The sequence below is a fragment of the Ammospiza caudacuta genome, chromosome 1, assembly GCF_027887145.1.
Source record: "Ammospiza caudacuta isolate bAmmCau1 chromosome 1, bAmmCau1.pri, whole genome shotgun sequence".
Classification (NCBI taxonomy): domain Eukaryota; kingdom Metazoa; phylum Chordata; class Aves; order Passeriformes; family Passerellidae; genus Ammospiza; species Ammospiza caudacuta.
In genome coordinates, this window is record NC_080593.1 from 25,592,432 (window position 1) to 25,612,988 (window position 20,557).

The 20,557-nt window shown below is 42.2% G+C and overlaps 1 protein-coding gene across 4 annotated transcripts in view; it reads left to right on the top strand.

The window, feature by feature from the left end:
• DYNC1I1 (dynein cytoplasmic 1 intermediate chain 1) overlaps positions 1 to 20,557 on the top strand; it is a 186,439-nt gene that overhangs the window by 128,298 nt on the left and 37,584 nt on the right. For all 4 annotated transcript variants that reach the window (XM_058825604.1, XM_058825619.1, XM_058825626.1 and 1 more), the window contains exons 11-14: positions 9,852 to 9,998; positions 14,209 to 14,322; positions 17,134 to 17,267; positions 19,667 to 19,811. In XM_058825604.1, coding sequence (XP_058681587.1) covers positions 9,852 to 9,998; positions 14,209 to 14,322; positions 17,134 to 17,267; positions 19,667 to 19,811 — 540 coding nt within the window. The remainder of the gene's footprint in view (positions 1 to 9,851; positions 9,999 to 14,208; positions 14,323 to 17,133; positions 17,268 to 19,666; positions 19,812 to 20,557) is intronic.

Genomic DNA, 20,557 nt, shown 5'->3' on the forward strand with positions numbered 1-20,557 from the left:
TACACAGTGACACTGCTTATAAAAGGTACATCAGTGAAGTGATGGATTTGGGCAAATATAAAAGTCTATTAGTCTTAATATGACTGACATCATCTGCCTGGACTCATGCAGAGAATTTCACCTTGTCTTGTACAACACCCTTGTCTCTGTACTGGAGAGACATGGATTTGATGGATGGAACACTTGGTGAATAAGGAATTGGCTGGATGGTTGCACTCAAAGAGTTGTGGTCAATGGCTCAGTGTCCAAGGGGTGACCAGGGATAAATGGTGTGTCAGGTGTCAGGGTTGGGACCAGCACTGTTTAACATCTTTATCAGACACGTGGACAGTGGGATTGAAGCACCCTCAGTGTGTTCACTGATCTCACCAGGCTGTGTGGCTCAGCTGGCACACTGGAGGGAAGGGATGCCATCCAGAGGGACTTCCATGGGCTTGAGAGGTGGGTCATGAGAGCCTCATGAGGTTCAACAAGGCCAAGTGCAAGGTCCTGCACCTGGGGAGAGGCAGTAAGCACAAATACAGGCTGGACTGAGAAGGGATTGAGAGCAGCCCTGTGAGAAAGGACTTGGGGGTGTTGGTTGATGAGAAACTCAACATGAGCTGATGATGGGGTCTCCATCCATGGAGACAGTTCAAATCCCAGCCACACACAATCAACAACAATCTGCTCCAGCTGACCCTGCTCTGATCAAGGGCTTGGACTAGACAATCTCTAGATGCGCCTCCCAACACTGGTAATTCAGTGAGTCTGTCTCTGACAGCTCATACTTGTTTTCCCTTCCCTGCTTGATATTGATGTGGAAGAGTGCTAGGTTGAGACTGTCTCTAAGTCTATGGAGTCTTCCCAGGACCATCTGAACATGAGGGCGTCCTTCTTTCCTCACAGAATGAAGGTCATTTGCTTTCAGAAGGCCTGAATTTAAAAACTGCTTGTTTAGGAAAGCACTTACCAATTTGCTTGGCTGTAAGCAGGCTTTTGAGTCATTAAAATAATGGAGAACTTAGAAGAATTAATTACAATTAAGTTCATGGACTTCTGAGAAAAGATGGACTTACTAAGTTCTTTCTTCATCTGGGACTTTAAGGTATTCTTGGTTCAATATGTTTGATCTTCTGACTGTGCTTTGGTTCTCACGGCCTTTCAATTTCTTGTGGGGGTTTGGACTCAGTGCTACACTTGAGAACTATCTGTGACTCTCTTACAAGCAGCTGTGACTACTACACCCAACTTCACAGGCTGAGTTGTAGATAATTCTTCTTGCAGCATCTGTACTGGTTTCTAATTCATCAGTGGCTTCACTTAGTTTGGTTGATCAGATGCATTGGTTTGAGGAACTGCTGCCATAGAAACCACAAAACCATACCCAGAGCATGAGAATAACTCATGTTTCTATTCCTGTTCTCCAGATCTGGAATTTGTGACCTCTGTGGGCTCTCTAAAGTCTGACTCTGGTATTTCCAGGACTTGCCATCAAGTGATTATCTGTTGTGCTTTCACTGTGATGAGGAGAGTCCAGGACACCAAAATCCCAGCCTAAGCTCAGTCTCTGGGGGATCTCTTCTGCTTCTGCATAGTGTTTGATGGGAACACCTCCGGACAGGGACTCTTAAACCTCACTCCTAAGGCCTGGTCCTGCTTCCAGCAGGAAGGAGATTCTGCCTGGACAAATGTGCACCATTACGAAGCTAAAGTGTTTAGACAAATGGCTGGGGTACTTTATGAGCATGGGGCTGACTGCCAAGATTGCATCTATGTTCTATATCAGATAATATCCAAGAGATAATATGCAGAAGTAACTCAGGAAGAGTGACCAAAATTCCTGGATTTGTCCCTCACAGCCAGGTTCCCCAGGTAATTGCTATATAGAAGTGGCTTCACCTTCAGAGATGCTTTAGGACTTGGCTAACTGTAACACTTACAGAAGGCTTTGGTTTGCATGATGTTTTGGGTATGTGCCTTTCTAGATCTGATTTCATTTGCAGTGCTTAAAATAATATGCTTATCTGGCATTTCTAACCATTGCACCAAGTAAGTTTTTCAATTCTAGAGGCCTTCATCAGACTGAGATGTTTTAGTAGGGATTTTGTTACAAGCCCATCATAATAAAGTAGTCTCTGTGCCACAAAACTTGCAGCTATAGTTAGCAGCGGCGGCAGGCAGTGACACCATGACCCTACATGTATAGCAGCTCTGGTCCAGAAGCCTTTGGCTAATGCTGAGCTGAAAGCAGCCAAAGCATGAGCCCTGCTGCCTGCAAGCTGCATGCCAGACTGCCAAGCTGACACTCACCATCTGCTCCAAATTGTGGACAGCCTGGAATGAGCCGGGATGGCAGAAGGTCTCTGTGCTCCACCCAGAGACACATGCCCTCAGGCTCCAGGCCTGTGAGGGTGGTGAAGACCCATCACTTCAAACTTGTCAATAATTCAATCAAAACTTTTAAGAGTGCTTGTGAATAACTGTAGAGTATCATGACCTAAATAAAATAGATAAACCAAGGAAGTGTTTGCTTCTCCAGCATGCAAGCACACAGACATTAATTGTTTGACCCTGAGATCTGATAAGCAGCCAGGTCCTAACCAGAAAAAACAAACATATTTGGGTACTTAGCATCTAAGAAGCTGGGGGGAAATAAAACTTTATTTTGATGTGCTGTTGCTATGAAATTACTCCTTATTTCTCCAGGCTTTAATCATCTCATCATCAGTCTAACAAAGACAGTATGGTGCTCAGCAAAGACGGTATTCTCACTGCATGTGTGTGGAGTAATTCAGGGTTACTGAATTGACTCCTTACTGCAGTCATGGATAGAGGCGCACAGGATCTCCCCATATTAAATTTGAGAAGTGTCGGGATTATCTGCATTTGCAATACAGCAAGCAGTTTTGCTGTTTTTCCAAGTCACCATGACCCTGCTGAATTAATAATAACAGCAAATGCACTTTGCAGAAGGGCTGAAGTGTAGATTCCCATTTGCAAAGGCAGCTTGTGAACTTTTCTCCTGATTATTTTGCTCCTGTAGTTACATGGGCTGAACCTGCAGTTACAGAGATGAAAGCAGAAAGCTCCAGCTTTCTGCTCTATTTAAAATGAAGTCATAAGGCTGGATATTGCCTTTCTGCAGACTTGGGCAGAGTGTCTCATTCTACTGCAATACTCACATGTCAGCAGTGAGGTTAGATGCCAGAGCTACCTACCCTGTAAACTCAGCTAAGAAAGGCTGCATTTCCTGACATACTCTTTTCCTTATTTTTAAGGACTTAGTACTTTTTCAATAAAAATAAATTTAATTTGTGGCTACATTTCAGCTCCATTGGTTTGATGGTATAAGTGGAGCAATACCAGCTTTGGATTTAGAGCAGTCGTGTGGCTGAGTCTCTCTGAACAGCTTTCATGTGGTCTGGTGAGACATTCTTAGAATCCCCAAACATTTTTGAAGATCCTAAACTGGAGACATTCACAATTCTTCCCTCCCTTTCTACCATTAATCCTTCATGTTTTAACAAGCACTGAAGTTAATACAGCCTACACTCTTTCCTGTCACACTGGGCCCCCTCCCTCCTTTCTTTCTCTTGAATAAAGCAATCTGTTCTTTCCCGTCCATACTCTTGTAAATCAAAGGGGTAGATGTCGACACACACCATAACCAAGTATAAACTTCCTTTTTTTAATTAAACAGAGTTCTGACATTTGGTTTGAAGAAGTGTTTGTTGGCTTTTATTTATTTATTTTTTAATATGTGAAGGATGTCAACTGCTTTTATTTTATTTTTAGTAGAGATGAATCTTGTATGGTACCGCAAATAATCTCCAGCACAAAATCTTTCCAATGTTGTTTCATAGTTTAATAGGAAGACAGTTGGAGAGGAGCAGAAGTCTTGGAATTTGAAGCTTTTAGAATTAAGAGGTTACCTCTTTGGTGCAGGTTTTTGTACGCATAAATAATATTTTAACTTCCTTTTCAAATTTAATTTCAAAACCAGCTATAATTCTGTTGCTATTCTCTCTGCTGTTTTCTTATTACTACTAATTATACTTAGACAGTTATATGAAACACAGAAATATCCAAACTCACAATAGCAGGTACTAAAAACAAACAGGACTCTTGGAAGGAGCACAGGCTCTATTTCAGTGTACAATACCAGGTATCTCAGCAGCCAAAGCAAAGTCACCTAAAGTTGCCTCTTTCAAGATATCTCACACCTTTTGTGATGAAAAACCAGAGAAATGTCCCTAAATCAGAGAAAGTGCTCAGATCTGATACTGCTACTTTCCATGATTATTCTCAGTCCATGACTGGTCACGAAAAAATGGCTTTATTTAATAATTCAGTTTCTGTTTTATTTCTAGATGATGGTTTTAATCCACATTTGCAGTTGAACTATATCATCCCTATGACATAGGGGACCAGATATAGCAATGTGTGTATAGCAATGGAGGAATGAAAAGGTCTCCTGACTGCCTGGTCAGAAGAAGGTTGGGCAGCTCTCAGAGGGATTGTGAGTGCTTAGACTCTGTAAATGCTGCTCTTGATGAGCAGGACTGAGAACAAAAGGTTATCAGTAAGTTGCTTGTGTACTTCTGGCCTTCCTCTTTATTTATTTGTTCCTCAGGAGTGCAGACATACGTGATCAGTGATTCAGTCCCTGTTCTTCAGTTCCTATGGATGAAGGACTCTGAGTACGGCACCTTTTCATGGTTTTAGCTAAGGAGCACTACCACAGCTTTGTCCCTCCACTCTCAGTCCCTCAAACACAGAAAAGGATCTGCCACTTCAGCAAGAGGCCCAACTGTGTCCTGGGGTGCATCAGGCACAGAATCACCAGCCAGGCAAGGGAGGGGATTGTCCTGCTTTGCTCTGGGATGGCCTCACCTTGAATAATGTGTGAACATTTTGGGTGTCACAATATAAAAAAGACATTAAGCTGTTAGAGAGTGCCCAAAGGAAGACCATGAGGATGCTGAAGGGTGTGGAGGGGAAGCCATATGAGGAGCAGCTGAGGTCATGTGGCAGTCACAACTTCCTAATGAGGGGTAGAGGAGGGACAAGTACTGATCTCTTCTCTGTGATAACCAGTGACAGAACTCAAGGAAAAGGCATGAAACTGCATCAGGAGGAATTTATATTGGATATCAGGAGAAGGTTTTTCACTCAGAAGGCAATTCAGCACTGGAACAAGCTTCCCCAGGAAAGTCTTACAGCACCAAGCCTGACAGAGTTCAAGAAGTGTTTGGACAAGGCTCTCAGCACATGGGGAGTCTTAATGGGTCCTGTGCAGGAGTTGGACTCGATGATCCTGATGGTTCACTTCCAGCTCTGCATATTCTATGATTCTATGAACTCAGCTGCAGTTGATTTCATTGCCTGCAGTTGTCTGTGTCACAGTGACCCACAGCAGCATGCCACTGATGGTAGTGCTTTTTCACATGCATGTGCTCAGCTAGAAAATCCACCCAGGAGCTTCCTGAGAGCCTGCTGCAATATAACCTGGTCTTCTGGAGCCTAGAAATCCCTGTGAACTCCTCGGATTGCTTCTTCCCACTGACAAAGTATTGTTTTGAACTACATCTGGTGTCAGGCGTAGGCATATGGCACCAGTATGGCAATGCTGGCTCCGGGGGTGGTTTCCTGCAGAATAGGTCTGGCTGAAGGCAGTAGTCAGCCTATGGAGAGTTATTATTATTTAGCACCCAGGCCTTTGTGAACTTGTTTGACTGGTGGCTGGGCAGAGTGCCATCGGAGCGTATGGACATGAGCAGAGACAGCTGAGTCTCCAGGGCCTTGCACACATCACATGTGGGTACTGAGGTCAGGCTTCTCAATAGGGAGAAGCTAAATGTCTGTCTGTCCCAAGCACGTGTACCTGTGGTTGACGGGATATGCCATAATTAATCCAAATCTGGGCTGTATTAAGCTTCTAAAATAAAAAACAGCTTTGCCAGCCACTTGAAGAGGGCTGGGGGCCTGTTTGGATCAGTGCTTTAGCGGGGAAGGAGAGAGGGAAGGAGCAGGGAGGCAGAGCAGGACTGATGAACAAAAGGGTATCATGTGGAGCCGTGCTCCACAGTACTCCTCCCCATGGGCTGAGATGACCTGACCCCACACCAAGGCAGGGGGCAAAGGGTGCTGCCTTCCTCCCCCCAACTGCAGCCCTCTCCAAGGCCTGGGCAGTTTGTGAGGCCCAGCCCTCTCTTTGCTGTAACAAATGGACATCTCATGATTTGTTTCTTAATTATGTTTTCAGTGCAGTACTTGCAGCAGCTGGGAGCAGAAGCTTTAGTATTTGAGAACCAGGATTGCCTGTTTGCCGGGCAAAATCCCCAGGTTTGGCAGCCTGAGCTCTCTCTTATGCTTGGTCAATGCTCCCACATGGAACTAACTCAGGTTTCCCCCTCTGGCCCTTGGAGGCAGAGCATGCACAGGGGAAGAGGCAGCAGCACCAGTATCGTGGCCCCACTGAGAGTACAACATCTGAGTGGAATATCATAAGGCCAGAAGCACCAGAAATACTTTAGTAAGGGCATTGAGAAAGCTAAGGAGAGACAGAAAAAGCAAAACCCAGTAGGCTGTATTTGCACAGAGGGAGAAAACACCTGAGCACTAGGCTGAAATAAATAATGAAGTGATTCAGTGCACAGTGCAATTCAGAGGAATGCAGATGACCAGACACTCCGATTTTGCCTGTCTCTTGTGGGTCCCGACAGTTGCTCAGACTGGTGCTTTGTGGCACCCATAAAAAGATAATGCTGAGAATCTCCTGGCCTTAAATGCTGCTTCTCTGCTATGAACACTAAACTCCCTGTGGAATTCTTTCTGACATGATTCCTTCTACATTTATTTACGTGCTGTTGCCATATACTGTGAAACTAGCTGCTTCTGTCCTCTGCAACAGGTAACTAAGCACCTACAGTATAAAATGTCCCTAACTGAAAAACTGGGAAGCTCTACCATTGCTATTGGAAAGTGCCATGAGATTTCCCTAGAAGGGTGTGGCAGGAGTGCAACCAAGGATATGCTGTTATTTTAAAAACCTGACCATGTGCTGGTTCCTCACCCTTTGAAGTCGTTGGCAAAGCTGTTTCAGAGGAGCAAGACTACTTGAACAGGCAAACAAGAGGCAGCCTGGGGGCAGAAGAGGCTTACAGGGAATGGTTTCTGCTGCTGTCCTTGAGCACAGAGCTGTTCAGACAGACTGGAGACCTGTCAGCCACTCTCTCCCATTAAGACTAAGAAATGAATGCTTTTCAAGTTGTTAAATGAATGGGCTTAATCTTACAGCCCTTACTCATCTGAGTACTGCCATTAATTTTAAGACAATAATCACTGTATTAAGTGCTATGGAATGGAGTCCTTAAATTGTTAAATTCTAATATTTGACAGAATTTTTTATTGGATAGAAAAATAATACTGACATAATTAAAAAGATGTGAACATTTCACCTTTTGAAGACTGCAAGGTGCTTTGGAGGGAGATGTAAAACTAGAAGCAGTGCAGAGAGCTCAAGTCTGTGTCATGTCTGTAGGTTATTTTTGAACTTTATGAAAAACACACTTTAGCAGTTTATATCCTGACCATTCAACTGTATTCTGGCATTCTAAATGCAAAAACATGCTAACCACGAAAGCAGAACTTTTAAAAATACACTGTCCACTTGGCTTCTTTGCCCTCCTTCAGAGTCTCACAAGTTTGTTTGGGACAAACTTGGGAACTTTGTTGTGGAATGGCTGTTCGAATTGGGGTTTCTTAAAATACATGTGGAGCCTTGTAGCTGCTGTGGGGTGTACCCAGTGGTGGAGCTGTACTATTTTAAAATCATCTGGCTATTTCACTTCATGTAAGAATATCTGTCAGCTTAGTTATAAGGAATGAGAGGGGTTGATTAAAACAACTCACGAAGCCATTAAACAAAGAGATAAAATGTAGAACATGTGCTGTAGGGTCGTTTTAATTATAGTGTGGGGAAAATCTGTGGAAACTGGATGGCAGCTGCAGTGTAGCTGAGTCTTAATCCCTTTTAACAGTACCAACATCCTGTTCCTTAGGGGTGGAGTTTCTTTTCTGTAAAGCTAGGTCCTTTGGAAATGGTGTTTGGAAGCTACCTCTCATGGTGATGACTGACCAAAATGGAATTGCTCTGCTCAAGCACTTAGATACAGACTAAAATAGGGACTTTTTACAGACTAAAATAGGCATTTATGTACACTAATTGTCTAGTCCTTAGGTGCTAGACCATATAACAAAAAAGAAATGTATGCAGAAGCGTTAGTCAAGAGGGGAAAGTATAAAGATGTCAAGTGAAAAGCCAGGAGTATCCAGAGAGAGTGGGGAAGAAAAAAGGGAATTGCAGCTTTTTTCATTGTCTTGATTATCTTATCAGGTCAAAAAACCCCAGTAATGAATATACTGCTGTATGCTGTAAGTGTGTCTATTAAGTTCTCTTAGCATATAATCTGGCTTTAAACAATTTATATCAGGCAGCCACATTAATTCAGTAAAAACTGTTTAAACTTCCCGTTGTACTTTATTCTTAATAACCTAGTTATAGGCATCAAGAGTTAGCATAATTAATTCTAGCCTTATCAGAAGGGGTTTCAAGTCTCTTGTGAGTTCAAATCAGTCTCTAGCCACTGGAAATCCTCATGAGGAGCAGTAGGAAAAGGAGGCAACACATCTGCCCAAGTCAAAGGTTTTACAACCCCATGCATATCTCCCAAAGACAGGGCCATTACCTAGGTAGACACTGGGTCTAGTTCAGCTTGGCAGCTCCAGTGTTCCTAATTCAACAAAGTTTACTGAAATGCCTGCCATGCTATTATGGAAATGAAATATGGTAATTTAGTTAATCCTTTGTCAGCAGGAAAAGTGTGTTCCTAGATAGGAATACCAATACTTCAAAATATCCAGTCATTAAAATATTAAAAAAGATTTGCATAAAATAAAGACATAACATCCAGGCCAATTATATAAAATAATATAATAAAAATCTATTATTTAAGAAGAGCATGGAAGACTTGAAGGAGTTTCTGCTTCTTGCTCTTGGCTGAAGCTTGTAGGCATATGAAGGTCTGGGGACTGTTCCCTTGAAGACTTCAGCTGTTGTACTATTTTAAAGACATTGAAAAGTGGTAGTTGGGATAGATAACAGTCTCCATACTGGCTTGTGGGGCACTCTACCAGGTAGCCAGGGGACCCATCGCACCGGCCTGGCTCCTAAGCATCCCCAGCTAAAGAAAATATACAAAGATAACTCAGCTGCCATTAGGATGAAGAAAAACTCAGTTCTGCTTAAACAGTGTAAAGTAAAGCATGGTTCCCTTTGTTCTTAGAAGACCTTGGTAGAGGAATCAGTCATTGACCCAACAATGAGACACAGCTTGTCAGCACACCTTGAGGTGAACTTCGGAGGGTTTTTTCCACAGGCTTGCCTCAAGCTGCCTGAATTAAAATTTAGGGAAGAAAGAGTGGAAGAGCTCTCCCTGATGAGATGTCATGGGCCAGGATGCCATTCTCTGGCTGGGATCTGGTTAGTTGAAGTTCTCACTTCTGGAAAAGAAATTAAGCGCTTGACCATCACTGTCATGGAGAGATTATCTCAGGTTTTTAGCATCATGCTCAGACTCATCCTGAATTTTCCCTAGGAGCAATGGGACAACACATTTTAGGGTCAAAGTTAGTTCTTGGCATGTGTCCTGTTGCTTTAGTAGAATTACTAGTGTGCAAGGAGCATGAATAAAGTTCATACAGTGATTCCCAAAATACAAAGTGCTAATTACAGTTTGCTTCCCTTGGGAGAGAACTGAAGATGGCTGACCATGTAACCTCTCTCTTCTCCTCCTCTTTTCCTGCAGTCCTCCGTGATGTCAGTCTGTTTTGCCCGCTTTCACCCAAACCTGGTTGTTGGAGGAACATACTCTGGCCAGATTGTCCTGTGGGATAACCGCAGCCACAGGCGCACTCCAGTTCAGAGAACCCCCCTGTCTGCTGCTGCTCACACGGTAAGGATAAAAACCACCTCCCCTTTCCTTAGAGGAGATGGTCAGCAGGGAAAGGCAGCTGCCATGTTGGGTCTGCAATGCTAGTTGCCACACAGATGAAAATGGAATTGTGGTCCTTGAAGGGAAAAAAGTAGATCTGAGACATGAACAACCACCTCTTGTAAGTGTTTGATCATCACACATTGTACAATCAAGTCAGGACATTATTCTCCTTTCCAAGGAAGAGGGCAGGATTGAGTACAACATGTGAATGAGGCACCTGTGTGCCAGCACACTGGCACTGCAGTTCTTGTCCCCATTGTCTAAAGAGAGCCAGACCACTGTGAAGGCTGTATGTCTCTCAGTCTGATGTGGCAGGCAATTCAAGTCATTATTGTTGTCTTGGTGTACACAAATTTCTCCTTTGAACCAGATAAGGCACCTATGAAGGTCTCAAAGTGGATTCCTGTAAGTAGACATTGGTGCCCTCAGAAAAAGTGGAGCAATTTGCTTCTGTTTGTTTGTATTTATGTATTTATGTATTGTTCTGCAGAGCAATACATAAATCCCTGCCATGGTCTTCTGCTCCAGACAGGGCCACAGGGCAGAGTTTGCACACTGAGGGAGAGTTTGTTTCAATGGAATGATGCAGGAGAACATTTTGCTGACACACACAGGTACTTACAGATAATTATTGATGGTGGCAATGGGCTCTAGTGATGCCTGGGAGATGAATGGGCAGAGCAGTAACACCAAATGCCTGAGAAAGAAGAGACTTTGTGTGTGATACAAGGATGATGTCTGTGATGGGAGAGTCTCTTACACTGCAGAGTACTCATATTGTGCTGGAGGAGGAGGAGACAAGCCTGGGTTGCCTGCTAAAGTGTCCTCACTCTGCTGTGGCACTGACATCCAGCCATCCTGCACAAACACCTTGTGCATTCTCCTCCTCCCGAGTCTGGGCATGGGCAGCCTCTTCAGGAGAGATTGAAGGTGGAGTAGCTCATGCTGGGAGCGAGCATTGGGCAATTCCTGAGTGGACAGTAGAAAGGAGGAGAAAAATGCAAAAGTATGATATAAGGGTGCAGAAAACCACACATTTTCTGTAACATAGGGAACTGAACTCGACAAAGCACTCTGAGAGATAAGACGATAATCTTGTTCTAGCAGATTGAAGGTTCAGACAAAGTGATAGTACTTTTGCAGCTCCAGCTTTTACAATTCTGTGATTCTAATGTTTGGAATTTGCAGATCAAGGTTCAGCTTTCAGTTGACTGTGACAACATAATCCCTGGAGTTAAAAGACAGCTCCAGAAGCCATGCCATGTGAATTACTGCTGAAGATTCAGTATGGGGCCAGTATTATGATTGCAAGTCTCTTATATTAAAAATTACAGGTGTGCACAGATATGCTTAGTGGGCCAGGCAATACAAATGTTGTTCCCTAAATTTCCACTATCATGAATGTTGATGTAATTATCTAATGATCTGTGCCATGGGGTGCAACTTCAACATTGCTTTTCATTTCCCTAATGTTTTTGCTCATTGTGTTGCCAGTAATGTTGTTCAATCTGCATAAAAAGAAACAGTCTCTCCTGGAAGTGCAATTTAGAGATGTAGCAGACCAGAAAACTAGTGGCAAGAAGCTGACTGTCACTGAAAATTGAACAACTGGGACTCAAAATCTAGTGGAAAAGCAAAGATTAATGGGAAGTAATTTGTTTACACTCAAAAATAATTTAAGGCAAAATTGTACCTCCTGGAATTATATATTAAAACAGTTTTATTATTGCAGTAGAACAAAATGTAATGTTTTCCTTTTGAATAATATAAATAAATTACTTTCAGTCATGGATGGGCACTTTATGTGCTGTCATGGATTGGTATAAGAAAGTGTTTACACAGTCTAACATGAGGAGGAAATATGATGTTTAAAGGAGTGCTCAGATTTTACAATAAGAGTTGCTTACTTTATATCTGTACATAGGAATTACTTATATAAATTGTAAATGAGATCCTGGTTGCAAAACGCTGGCTTGAATCCTTGCTGCCAAGAAAAAAAAAATTAAATTAAGACAACACTGCATTAGCAATGTTACTTTTTGTACTGCTAGATACGTGAGCTGAATAGTCTTTTTATAATTTGAACTCATGCTGCATGTGAAAAAAGGATTTTTCTCTTTTCTTTCTCTTGCTTTGTTTATTTGAAACAGATAGATCGTGTTGTTTTCCCTGACTTAAACCTTCCTGAAATTTAGTATCACTGATTACTGCCTGGATTCACCAGGAAACAGAATTCTACCCACAGCTTACTCACTAATTTCCTTTCACACCCACCACACATCTGCACTTGGGACAACAGGAAATTTTAATTAAGACAAAACCTTTTTGCATGATGATTTCATTTCCAAGATAAATAAAAGCAAGCTGGCAGCAACCCTTTGAAAGGAAGGAGCCTGTTTAGACTTTCTGTTACATACAGTTGGTTGTCTTTTTCATCTGCTTTCTTTACATCTTTTCATTTCTGCCATGAGTTTTATTGTGCATGAAATTGATGGCTGGTAGCTCTGATTAAAGCCAGGCCTGACACACTGAGGTGCTGCTGGAAAGACAAGGCTCACTCTTTCTCCCCCACTAAATATTTTAGATATTCCACTACTTGCTGTGGCTTCCTCCCACCTACTCTGTCTGTTTGGTCTACTGGAGGTCAGAAGCCCATGAAAAAAATTGCTCTGTATGTATTTCACACATCAGCATGCAGTAATCATGTTCAGCACTGGGGTCATTAGCTTACACTAAGCAGCAAGAAGGTCCATGATATGAGGGCAATAGTGTGAGACACATGTGAGGGACCAGTTGGGGAGCATTTGATGATCAGGGAGAAATCAAGTGCCTGACAGTCTTGAGAGAGAGAAAAAAGTTGGCATCAAATGGACCTTGTGACTTACTGGTGTGTACAGGTTGCCTCCAAGCACAAGGAACTATTTCAGCAGCATCCATCTCACTGTGGGCACAAGCACTGTTTGTACAGGTGCTGCACCTTTTGCTCTTGGAGAGGGGACATTTACTGGGCCCACTCAGGTATCAGACCTGAGAGTGAGCCAGAGCTCTTGGGGATTTCTGCCATTCCCCACTGACGGGGTAGATGACCTGCAGCTGGATCTTGATGTAAGTGGCAGTTCTGCCATTCCTTTCAGCAGGACCAAATGCTACATTCCTGACACTACATCGAGTTGCCTAGAAGCTCCATGGGGATCTCTTGCAAGTTGGTCCTAATTTTCTTTAATTAAGCAAAGTATTAGAGAAAATTTTATTTTTTCTTTCTGGGGATGCAGGTCTTCTATTTATTGGTAAACGCTGCAGAAAAATTAAATTTTTATTTGCTTGACTTTTGTATATTTCTAACCGTTAATTTAGCAGTACCACTTGTACTGGTCAAAGGAAATTAAATCTTATTGTTCAGTCTGACTGATTTTTCACTCTGGAGATTGCTGAACTTGACCCATCCCTCACATGTCACCATCAGATACCAGATGACATTTCAGGCTCAAAGTGTTACCAGGCTCCTTGGAAAAGGAATAGGCCACATTTCATTAGGCATACTAACTGGAATTCAGCCTCCATGGAATGACTGCAGGATGGTGAACCAGGTGTAACACCCTAAATCTAGTCACTCCCCACTTATAATGACAGATTTTAAAAGGTGTGTTGGCCAATGCTGAAGAACATTGATGGGTTTGCTCATGTTCTTCAACTGGAGTACATTTGCAAATATTTAGCATGCAAGCCAAATTCTGACAGAGTTCAAGTTTTATGCAGCTGTTTTCTTGAATAAAATTTTCATTTTTATTCCGCTTGGACAGTTTTCCTCTTTCTGCTGGTTATTTTCAGTGTCAAAAGCCATCAGTAGAATGATACATGTCCCTGTGGGTGAAATCTCATCCACATAATTCTGTATTTTCACAGCATTACTCAGCTGGGCTGTTTTATTATGAGGAAAATTAAACTTTGAAAACATTTCCACCTCCATAACAAACTTCTTAAAATTTAAATGAAAAAGAAACACAAAAACCCAACCAAAACAATTCCTATCTGGCAAAAGCTGAGTCTTATATTTTCCAGGCATTGTGAGACTACTTAATCATTCTTTAAAATAACATACGAGACATTAGAAATTTGTTTGTGAAAGTGTAAGTATGGCTCTCTGACTTGCAGTGTTCTGTGTTTTCAGCATCCTGTGTATTGTGTGAATGTAGTTGGAACACAGAATGCACACAATCTTATTACTGTCTCTACGGATGGCAAAATGTGCTCCTGGAGCCTGGACATGCTCTCAACTCCACAGGTGGGTTTGTTTGCACCAGTATGGGGGGGAAAATTGTCTTTGGTAGAGCAGGATACCTGCGTAGTTGGAACATAGCTCCTAAAAGCCAAAATCTCGCATCCTATACAATCTAAAACCAATGGATGCACTTGAAAGAGTACAGCTTGCTTCCAGCAGTCTCTGCTAAGAGCCAAACCCCATTTCCTTTACCACAAATCATGTAATTATTGTAATACGTTAATGCATAGGTCAGTTTCAAGTGAAAATGAAATAGTCCATTTTAAAGCATGGTAATTACAGAAGTCGCCTGTGGTATAAATTGCACTTATTCTACAGCATTGTTTAACAAATATGGACTAGATTGCACTGCTGCTGAACACACCCTAGGCACTGCAGGTTTCCAAGGCACAGTCAGAAACTCAGAAACTTAATTTGCTGGCAGCCTTCAGTAGCCAAAGGAACAAACAATGCAAATCAAAAGTTTTAGAACTAATTCTCCCCCACTGGAATGTTTGCTACTATTGTCTGTTCCCCCCCTCCTCTCCTTTGTATCAGAAATGAAAGGAAACACAGGAAAATTGCCCAAACCACTAGTGATTATAATAATGGAAACTAAACAAAGAATCCAATGCTGAAAAAGGTGTACAGAAAGCATCTTTTAAGTGTTATCTTCTGAAGAAGTACATTTTCTATTCCAACACATCACTCATTTTTATACACAATTTCTTAGAAAAAAATTAATATAATTTTTACTAAGCATCATGGGATCTGATCTTATTTCAAAATGCTGCATAGAAACTCCCTATAATGATTCCACTAATCATGCACTAATGTGCAATTACTATTGAATTATTTGCTTTTCAATGTTGACACAAGAGGTGGGACTCCTCTATCCCAACCTGATCCATCTAAAAGTTGATGTGTCAGGTCTAAGTTAAAAATTCAAGTTTTCTGTACCACTGAGATAGAGAGAGGCTGGCACTTCTGGAGGGTGATTCATCGCATCCAAGTGTGAAAAGCCATTTCAGATACCCACCCTGGGACGTGGAACTGTCCTATCTTAGGGTGGAGGAGGAATCTGGAAGTCATCACATCTACTCCTCTGCTCAAAGTGAGACCAATTTCAAATTTCGACCACATTGCTCATGTGAGGTAACAGTGTGGGGCTGGTAGTTGTGCCCTGGGACTGTAAGAAACCAATACTCTTCTGCAGTAGAAATGGAGGCTTCTAAAATGGCCCAGGCAACTATATTCAGGCACCCTAATGCCTTCCACAGTTTCTCACCTAAACATCAAGAAGATAAATCCCAGCCCTGCATATTCATTTACTGGAATAATAAAGTCTAAGGCACAGATATGTGAACATCTGAGTTCCAGGATCTCATCACTCAAATGGAATTTCCCTGCTCCAAATCTGGCTCTCAACAAGGATGAGAACACACCCCACATTACACTGCAGTCTGGCACATGGCTCATGGTGATCTAGAAAAGAGAGGCACAGGGCTTGACATCAAGCTGCATGCCATAGCTTCAAACTGGGAGGAGTGAAGTGTTGCTGATGTGTGTCAGTCTGAAACTTTCCAAAGACACAGCTCCAGAGCACTTGTGTACAGCCATGGTGTGGGCGCTGGGAGCAGAGTGTCCACCACAGCCTATGGCCATGTCTCTGCAGAGACACTACATGATGATCTCACCCCAGAAGGTTGTAACAAACATATATGGTCTCTCTCCCATATTAAGAGAATTTCTCTCTCTCACTCACATGTTTACAGAAATATGGGGTGGTCTCCCAATGCATTTTCCATGCCTTGTTTTGCCTTTATAATAGAACCAAATTTATTTCAAAGAAAAGCATAAACCAAGCAGAAGTATTTCTCTGTGGGTTTGCATCTCTCTCCTTTCACAGGGATACCAATTTTCTTTGCAGCAAAAAAGCCCTTTTGAGAAAAACCGTACAGGCTTTGGCCCTAGAAGAACAGCAGCATAGACCTTTTAAACATAGAGAACATAACCACTTAAATAGCTAAAAATGAAAATGGTGAAATCATTCAGGACTTTTGTGGATTCTTGAGTTACACCATTTAGGCTGAAAAACTAAAAAGTTGTGCAAAATCTCCTCAAAGCGTACACATCTTGCAACAGCCACAAACTTGCATGGTTATTCTATTTGCAATTGGAAAAATGGGCATGCTGATTTACTTTAAAATATAGCTACCAAATGAAAACAGAAAACATTCCTGCTGGTTTGTAGTTTGATGGTGGAGTCTAGAAGGAGTGTTTATGGTAACCTCAGAAAATCCCTGAAAAGCAATGCTTAGAATGGTGGTAGTGACAGGACCCCAACTTTTTAATTTTGTTCCGCAAAGGTACAAATGACACAGTGAAATAAATGCCTCACATGCACACGATATTGCAAGTGCTTCCTGACAACTGATTTCCAGAATGTAAATAGAAGGGTATTGCGTGATTTATTAAAGCCTGAGGCTGGCAAATGTAACCATTAAGGTATTATCTTTAGTTTCTGCACCATTAGATTTCAAATTCTCACCTGTCATCTCTGGCTGATTTAAGATGATGCAGAAAAGACCAGCGCCTTCCTGCCAGTCTCATATGTGTGACAGACAGCACTGGGGATGGCAGGAGCATCCTGGTTTGTGACACTGCATCTTCTTACAACATCTTATGTAGAAACCAAATGTGACTGGGTCAAATGATTTCATCTTCCTCTCCTGCTACTCCATGTATTATTTAGAAATAAGTTAAAAAAAAAAAAAACAACCCAGACTAAGAAAAGGAGGATCCCAGCATAATGACAAAAACCTGTTTTGGTAGGAGAGCATGGAGCTGGTATACAACAAGTCCAAACCAGTGGCGGTCACAGGAATGGCTTTCCCAACTGGAGATGTCAATAACTTTGTCGTGGGCAGTGAAGAGGGAACAGTCTACACAGCCTGTCGTCATGGAAGGTGAAGTTCAGCATTTTGTACTTCTAAAACATTGTGTACCTGTGTTGATGAGAGACAGCCAAGTGTGTGTGGAGAGTGGTCAATGTTTTCTTTTCTTGGATCAACAATGTCTGATCAACAATGTTCCTGTGACCAGCACAGGAGCTCCCCAACTTTGAACATCTTTTTATACTGGGGCAGTTACCCCAGGCTCTGTGTAGCTGGTGGGAGCAATGATTACCCTTAGGTTGACTTCCTTTACCTTTTTCAGAAGAGGAGATGGCTGGGCCCTCAGAAATACCTCTTTCTCATCAATGAGATGAGATGAGATGAGATGAGATGAGATGAGATGAGATGAGATGAGATGAGATGAGATGAGATGAGATGAGATGAGATGAAGGTTTACACAGCTGTGTACAGGTTTATATACCTAGCTGAGATGCAGGTGTCTATGTCTGCACAGGTCAAATGAGGCCTAGGAGACACTTCTGTGTCAGGGTAATCAGGCCTCAACCAAGATCAAATGGTTTATTTTATTTTGTTCTGTTTTACTTTTTACCATTCTCAGCTCCATCTTCAGTCTCCACAGGGATAAATCAGAGAAAAGCCACCATGGGCCTGATTCCTTTAATAACACAGATGCAGCCACAGTGTGCCACATGGGTTCTAGAGAATCCTGTGCTCTCTCACACTGTGGTCACACATAATATAACCCAGGCTGTAGTTTGATACTGCAAGTTCCTTGTTTGGCACCCTGCAAACCTGCAGGATGCTGGTGTGCTCTGTTAGCTTGCAGTAGTAGTTTTATCTCTGGGAAAGTTGAAAGGCTTTTGTAAAAAACAAAATCTTGGTTTTCCACTGACAGATTTGGAGCTCATCCCCACCAGTAGTACACAATGTTCTCTGAATTCTTACTTTATCATATTCTGAGTTTATGTTGGCCAAAAAGACATTGATACAGTGGTTTAAGATTGTAAGGCTTCTATTACACGCCCCCAATGTTTTATAAATACTGTTTTACATATGTTTTGTTCAATGGGGTTTTTTTAAATTTTAGAATGTTTTTATTTTTGCCTGACTGCTGACAGTGTTGCAAAATTGTATCTATTTAGACAAATACTGATAGGCTGTGTGGTGGCTCATGGTTTGAATGAGTCCTAGGAGGCTAGGATGAATGAGGCATGCCCAAGGGCATTTCTCACTTCTGAACTTTCAGACTTGCCTGGTTTGTTCCTCACAAGAGGAGGAAGGTGCCAGATCCTCTTTTTAGCAAACCTTTTTAGAAACTTTCTACTGACCATTGACAAAAGCTCTTCTGCTCCTGCCTGTCTTTCCTGGAGCTTTTTGCTATCATCCCTGGTTTACTTCCAGAGGCTCCTGTGTCCTTCAGCCCAGCACAGTGAAGAGCCATGTGTCACTCTGGAAAAAGGTGTGTCAAAGCACAGCAGACACCCAGGGTGGTGTCAGTGCTCCAGGACTCTCCTTACCCACTGAGTACAGTGGCAGATAGCTGGGATAAAATAAGAGGTGTCCTTGGTACCCAGCAGGATACTGCAGGACTCAGCCTCTGCTCCAGCACATGCTGCAAGGTCTGGCAGGGGAACATCAGTGAGGTCACCCTGTCCACACAGGAGAGGCGAGGGGACACTGCACCAGCTGGATGAGGGACCAGTATTCTCCTTTCAGTACACTGTACTAACACTGGCACAGGGCAATTTTTCTATCGTCTAGCTAAAAGGGTGATTTCATTATTCCCTTTTCTGTATACACTGTCGGACAGCACTGACAACTGATCTGGCATCATTTGCTTCCAGGAAGAAGAAAACTGTGCACATTGTCTCTTACACAGCATTGTACTTTTCCTTCCTAATAGCTATTCCAGCCTCTGGCTGATGAAATGCACATCTCCCCTTGTTCAAAGTAATGACTGTATGATACCTGATCACAGGATCAATTACTTCACTTTTTGTGAAGAAGCATTTGCTTCCTAGTGACTTGATTGATTGCTATGAAAAGTTATCTTAGATATTTAAGAGAAAAAGAATTGCCCATGATAAGTCATTAACATATCTGCATTTTTATTTTAATGGTTATTCCTTGTGATAATGGCTTACTCAGAGGCATAAGCTATAGTATAATTACAATTTTGAATTTTATAATTATACAGAAATGTTATTTCAATCTACAGGAGTAGACAGTGTATGTAGAAGTGAGTCTTCAGAAGTAAGAGAAATTCTCCCTGTGCTCAATTCTGAGCATTAATTTTCCCCACTGCAGGCAAAGTCCTTAGCAGAAGGAGAAAGATTTGCAGGTTAAATCGAACTTTAAAAGGAAACAGGACCCTAACAGTAAAGAAAAGTTATGTTAAAGCACTAGTTGGTGAGTCACTCTCTGCATGTAAATCCTTCTTCTCCCTGCAGTAAAGCTGGCATTGGTGAAATTTTTGAAGGCCACCAAGGACCTGTCACAGGAATCAATTGTCACATGGCAGTGGGTCCAATAGACTTTTCCCATCTCTTTGTCACATCATCATTTGACTGGACAGTGAAACTGTGGACCACAAAGGTAAGCAATCCAAATTTGGCTGGGACAAGTAATTCTACTTGTGAAAATGCTGTTGTCAGAAATATTTTAATACTGTCTATCAAGTCCTAAGAACCAATAAATTGAAAAGCTGTGGTTGGAATGAGCATAGTGATAGAATTGTAAGTAAAATATACAGCTAGTGTAATAACCCTCAATCATATTTGCCCTGGAGCATACCTTGCCCTTTAGCAGGCCTTCATTTCAGTATTAACCCTAGTGCTGAGCAGTTTCACAAGGCAAGGAGATGAGGACATCTTGAACTCCAAGCTATCAAACAATCCATTTAGCACTCCCTGTGCAGGCTACATTGCAAGGCTAATGCTATGCACTGTGGTGATGCAGGAGCAGGAACACTTTCCTCTGATGAAGCAACAGGGGAAGTGCACATACAAGTTAGTGCAATCAATATCACTTGTGAAATTCACTGCTGGAGGAAGCTGTGATAGCCAAAAGGTATAAAATGTCCCAATGACATTAGACACTGGAAGCAGGGAGGAAGGACATGCTGGAACTTACATTCATGACCACCAGGGATCTGCTGCTGACTACTCTGTGGCCATCTGCCCGTGACCTCTTTCAGAGACAGAGCAGAACAGCAGAAATGGCACAGTCCTGTGAAACTTTGAAACCCCAACACTCCATGGGACAGACTAAACAGACCAACCTGATGGATCATACAGATTTACAATAAGATGTAAAATCCTAATTTTATAAGTAATCTAAAT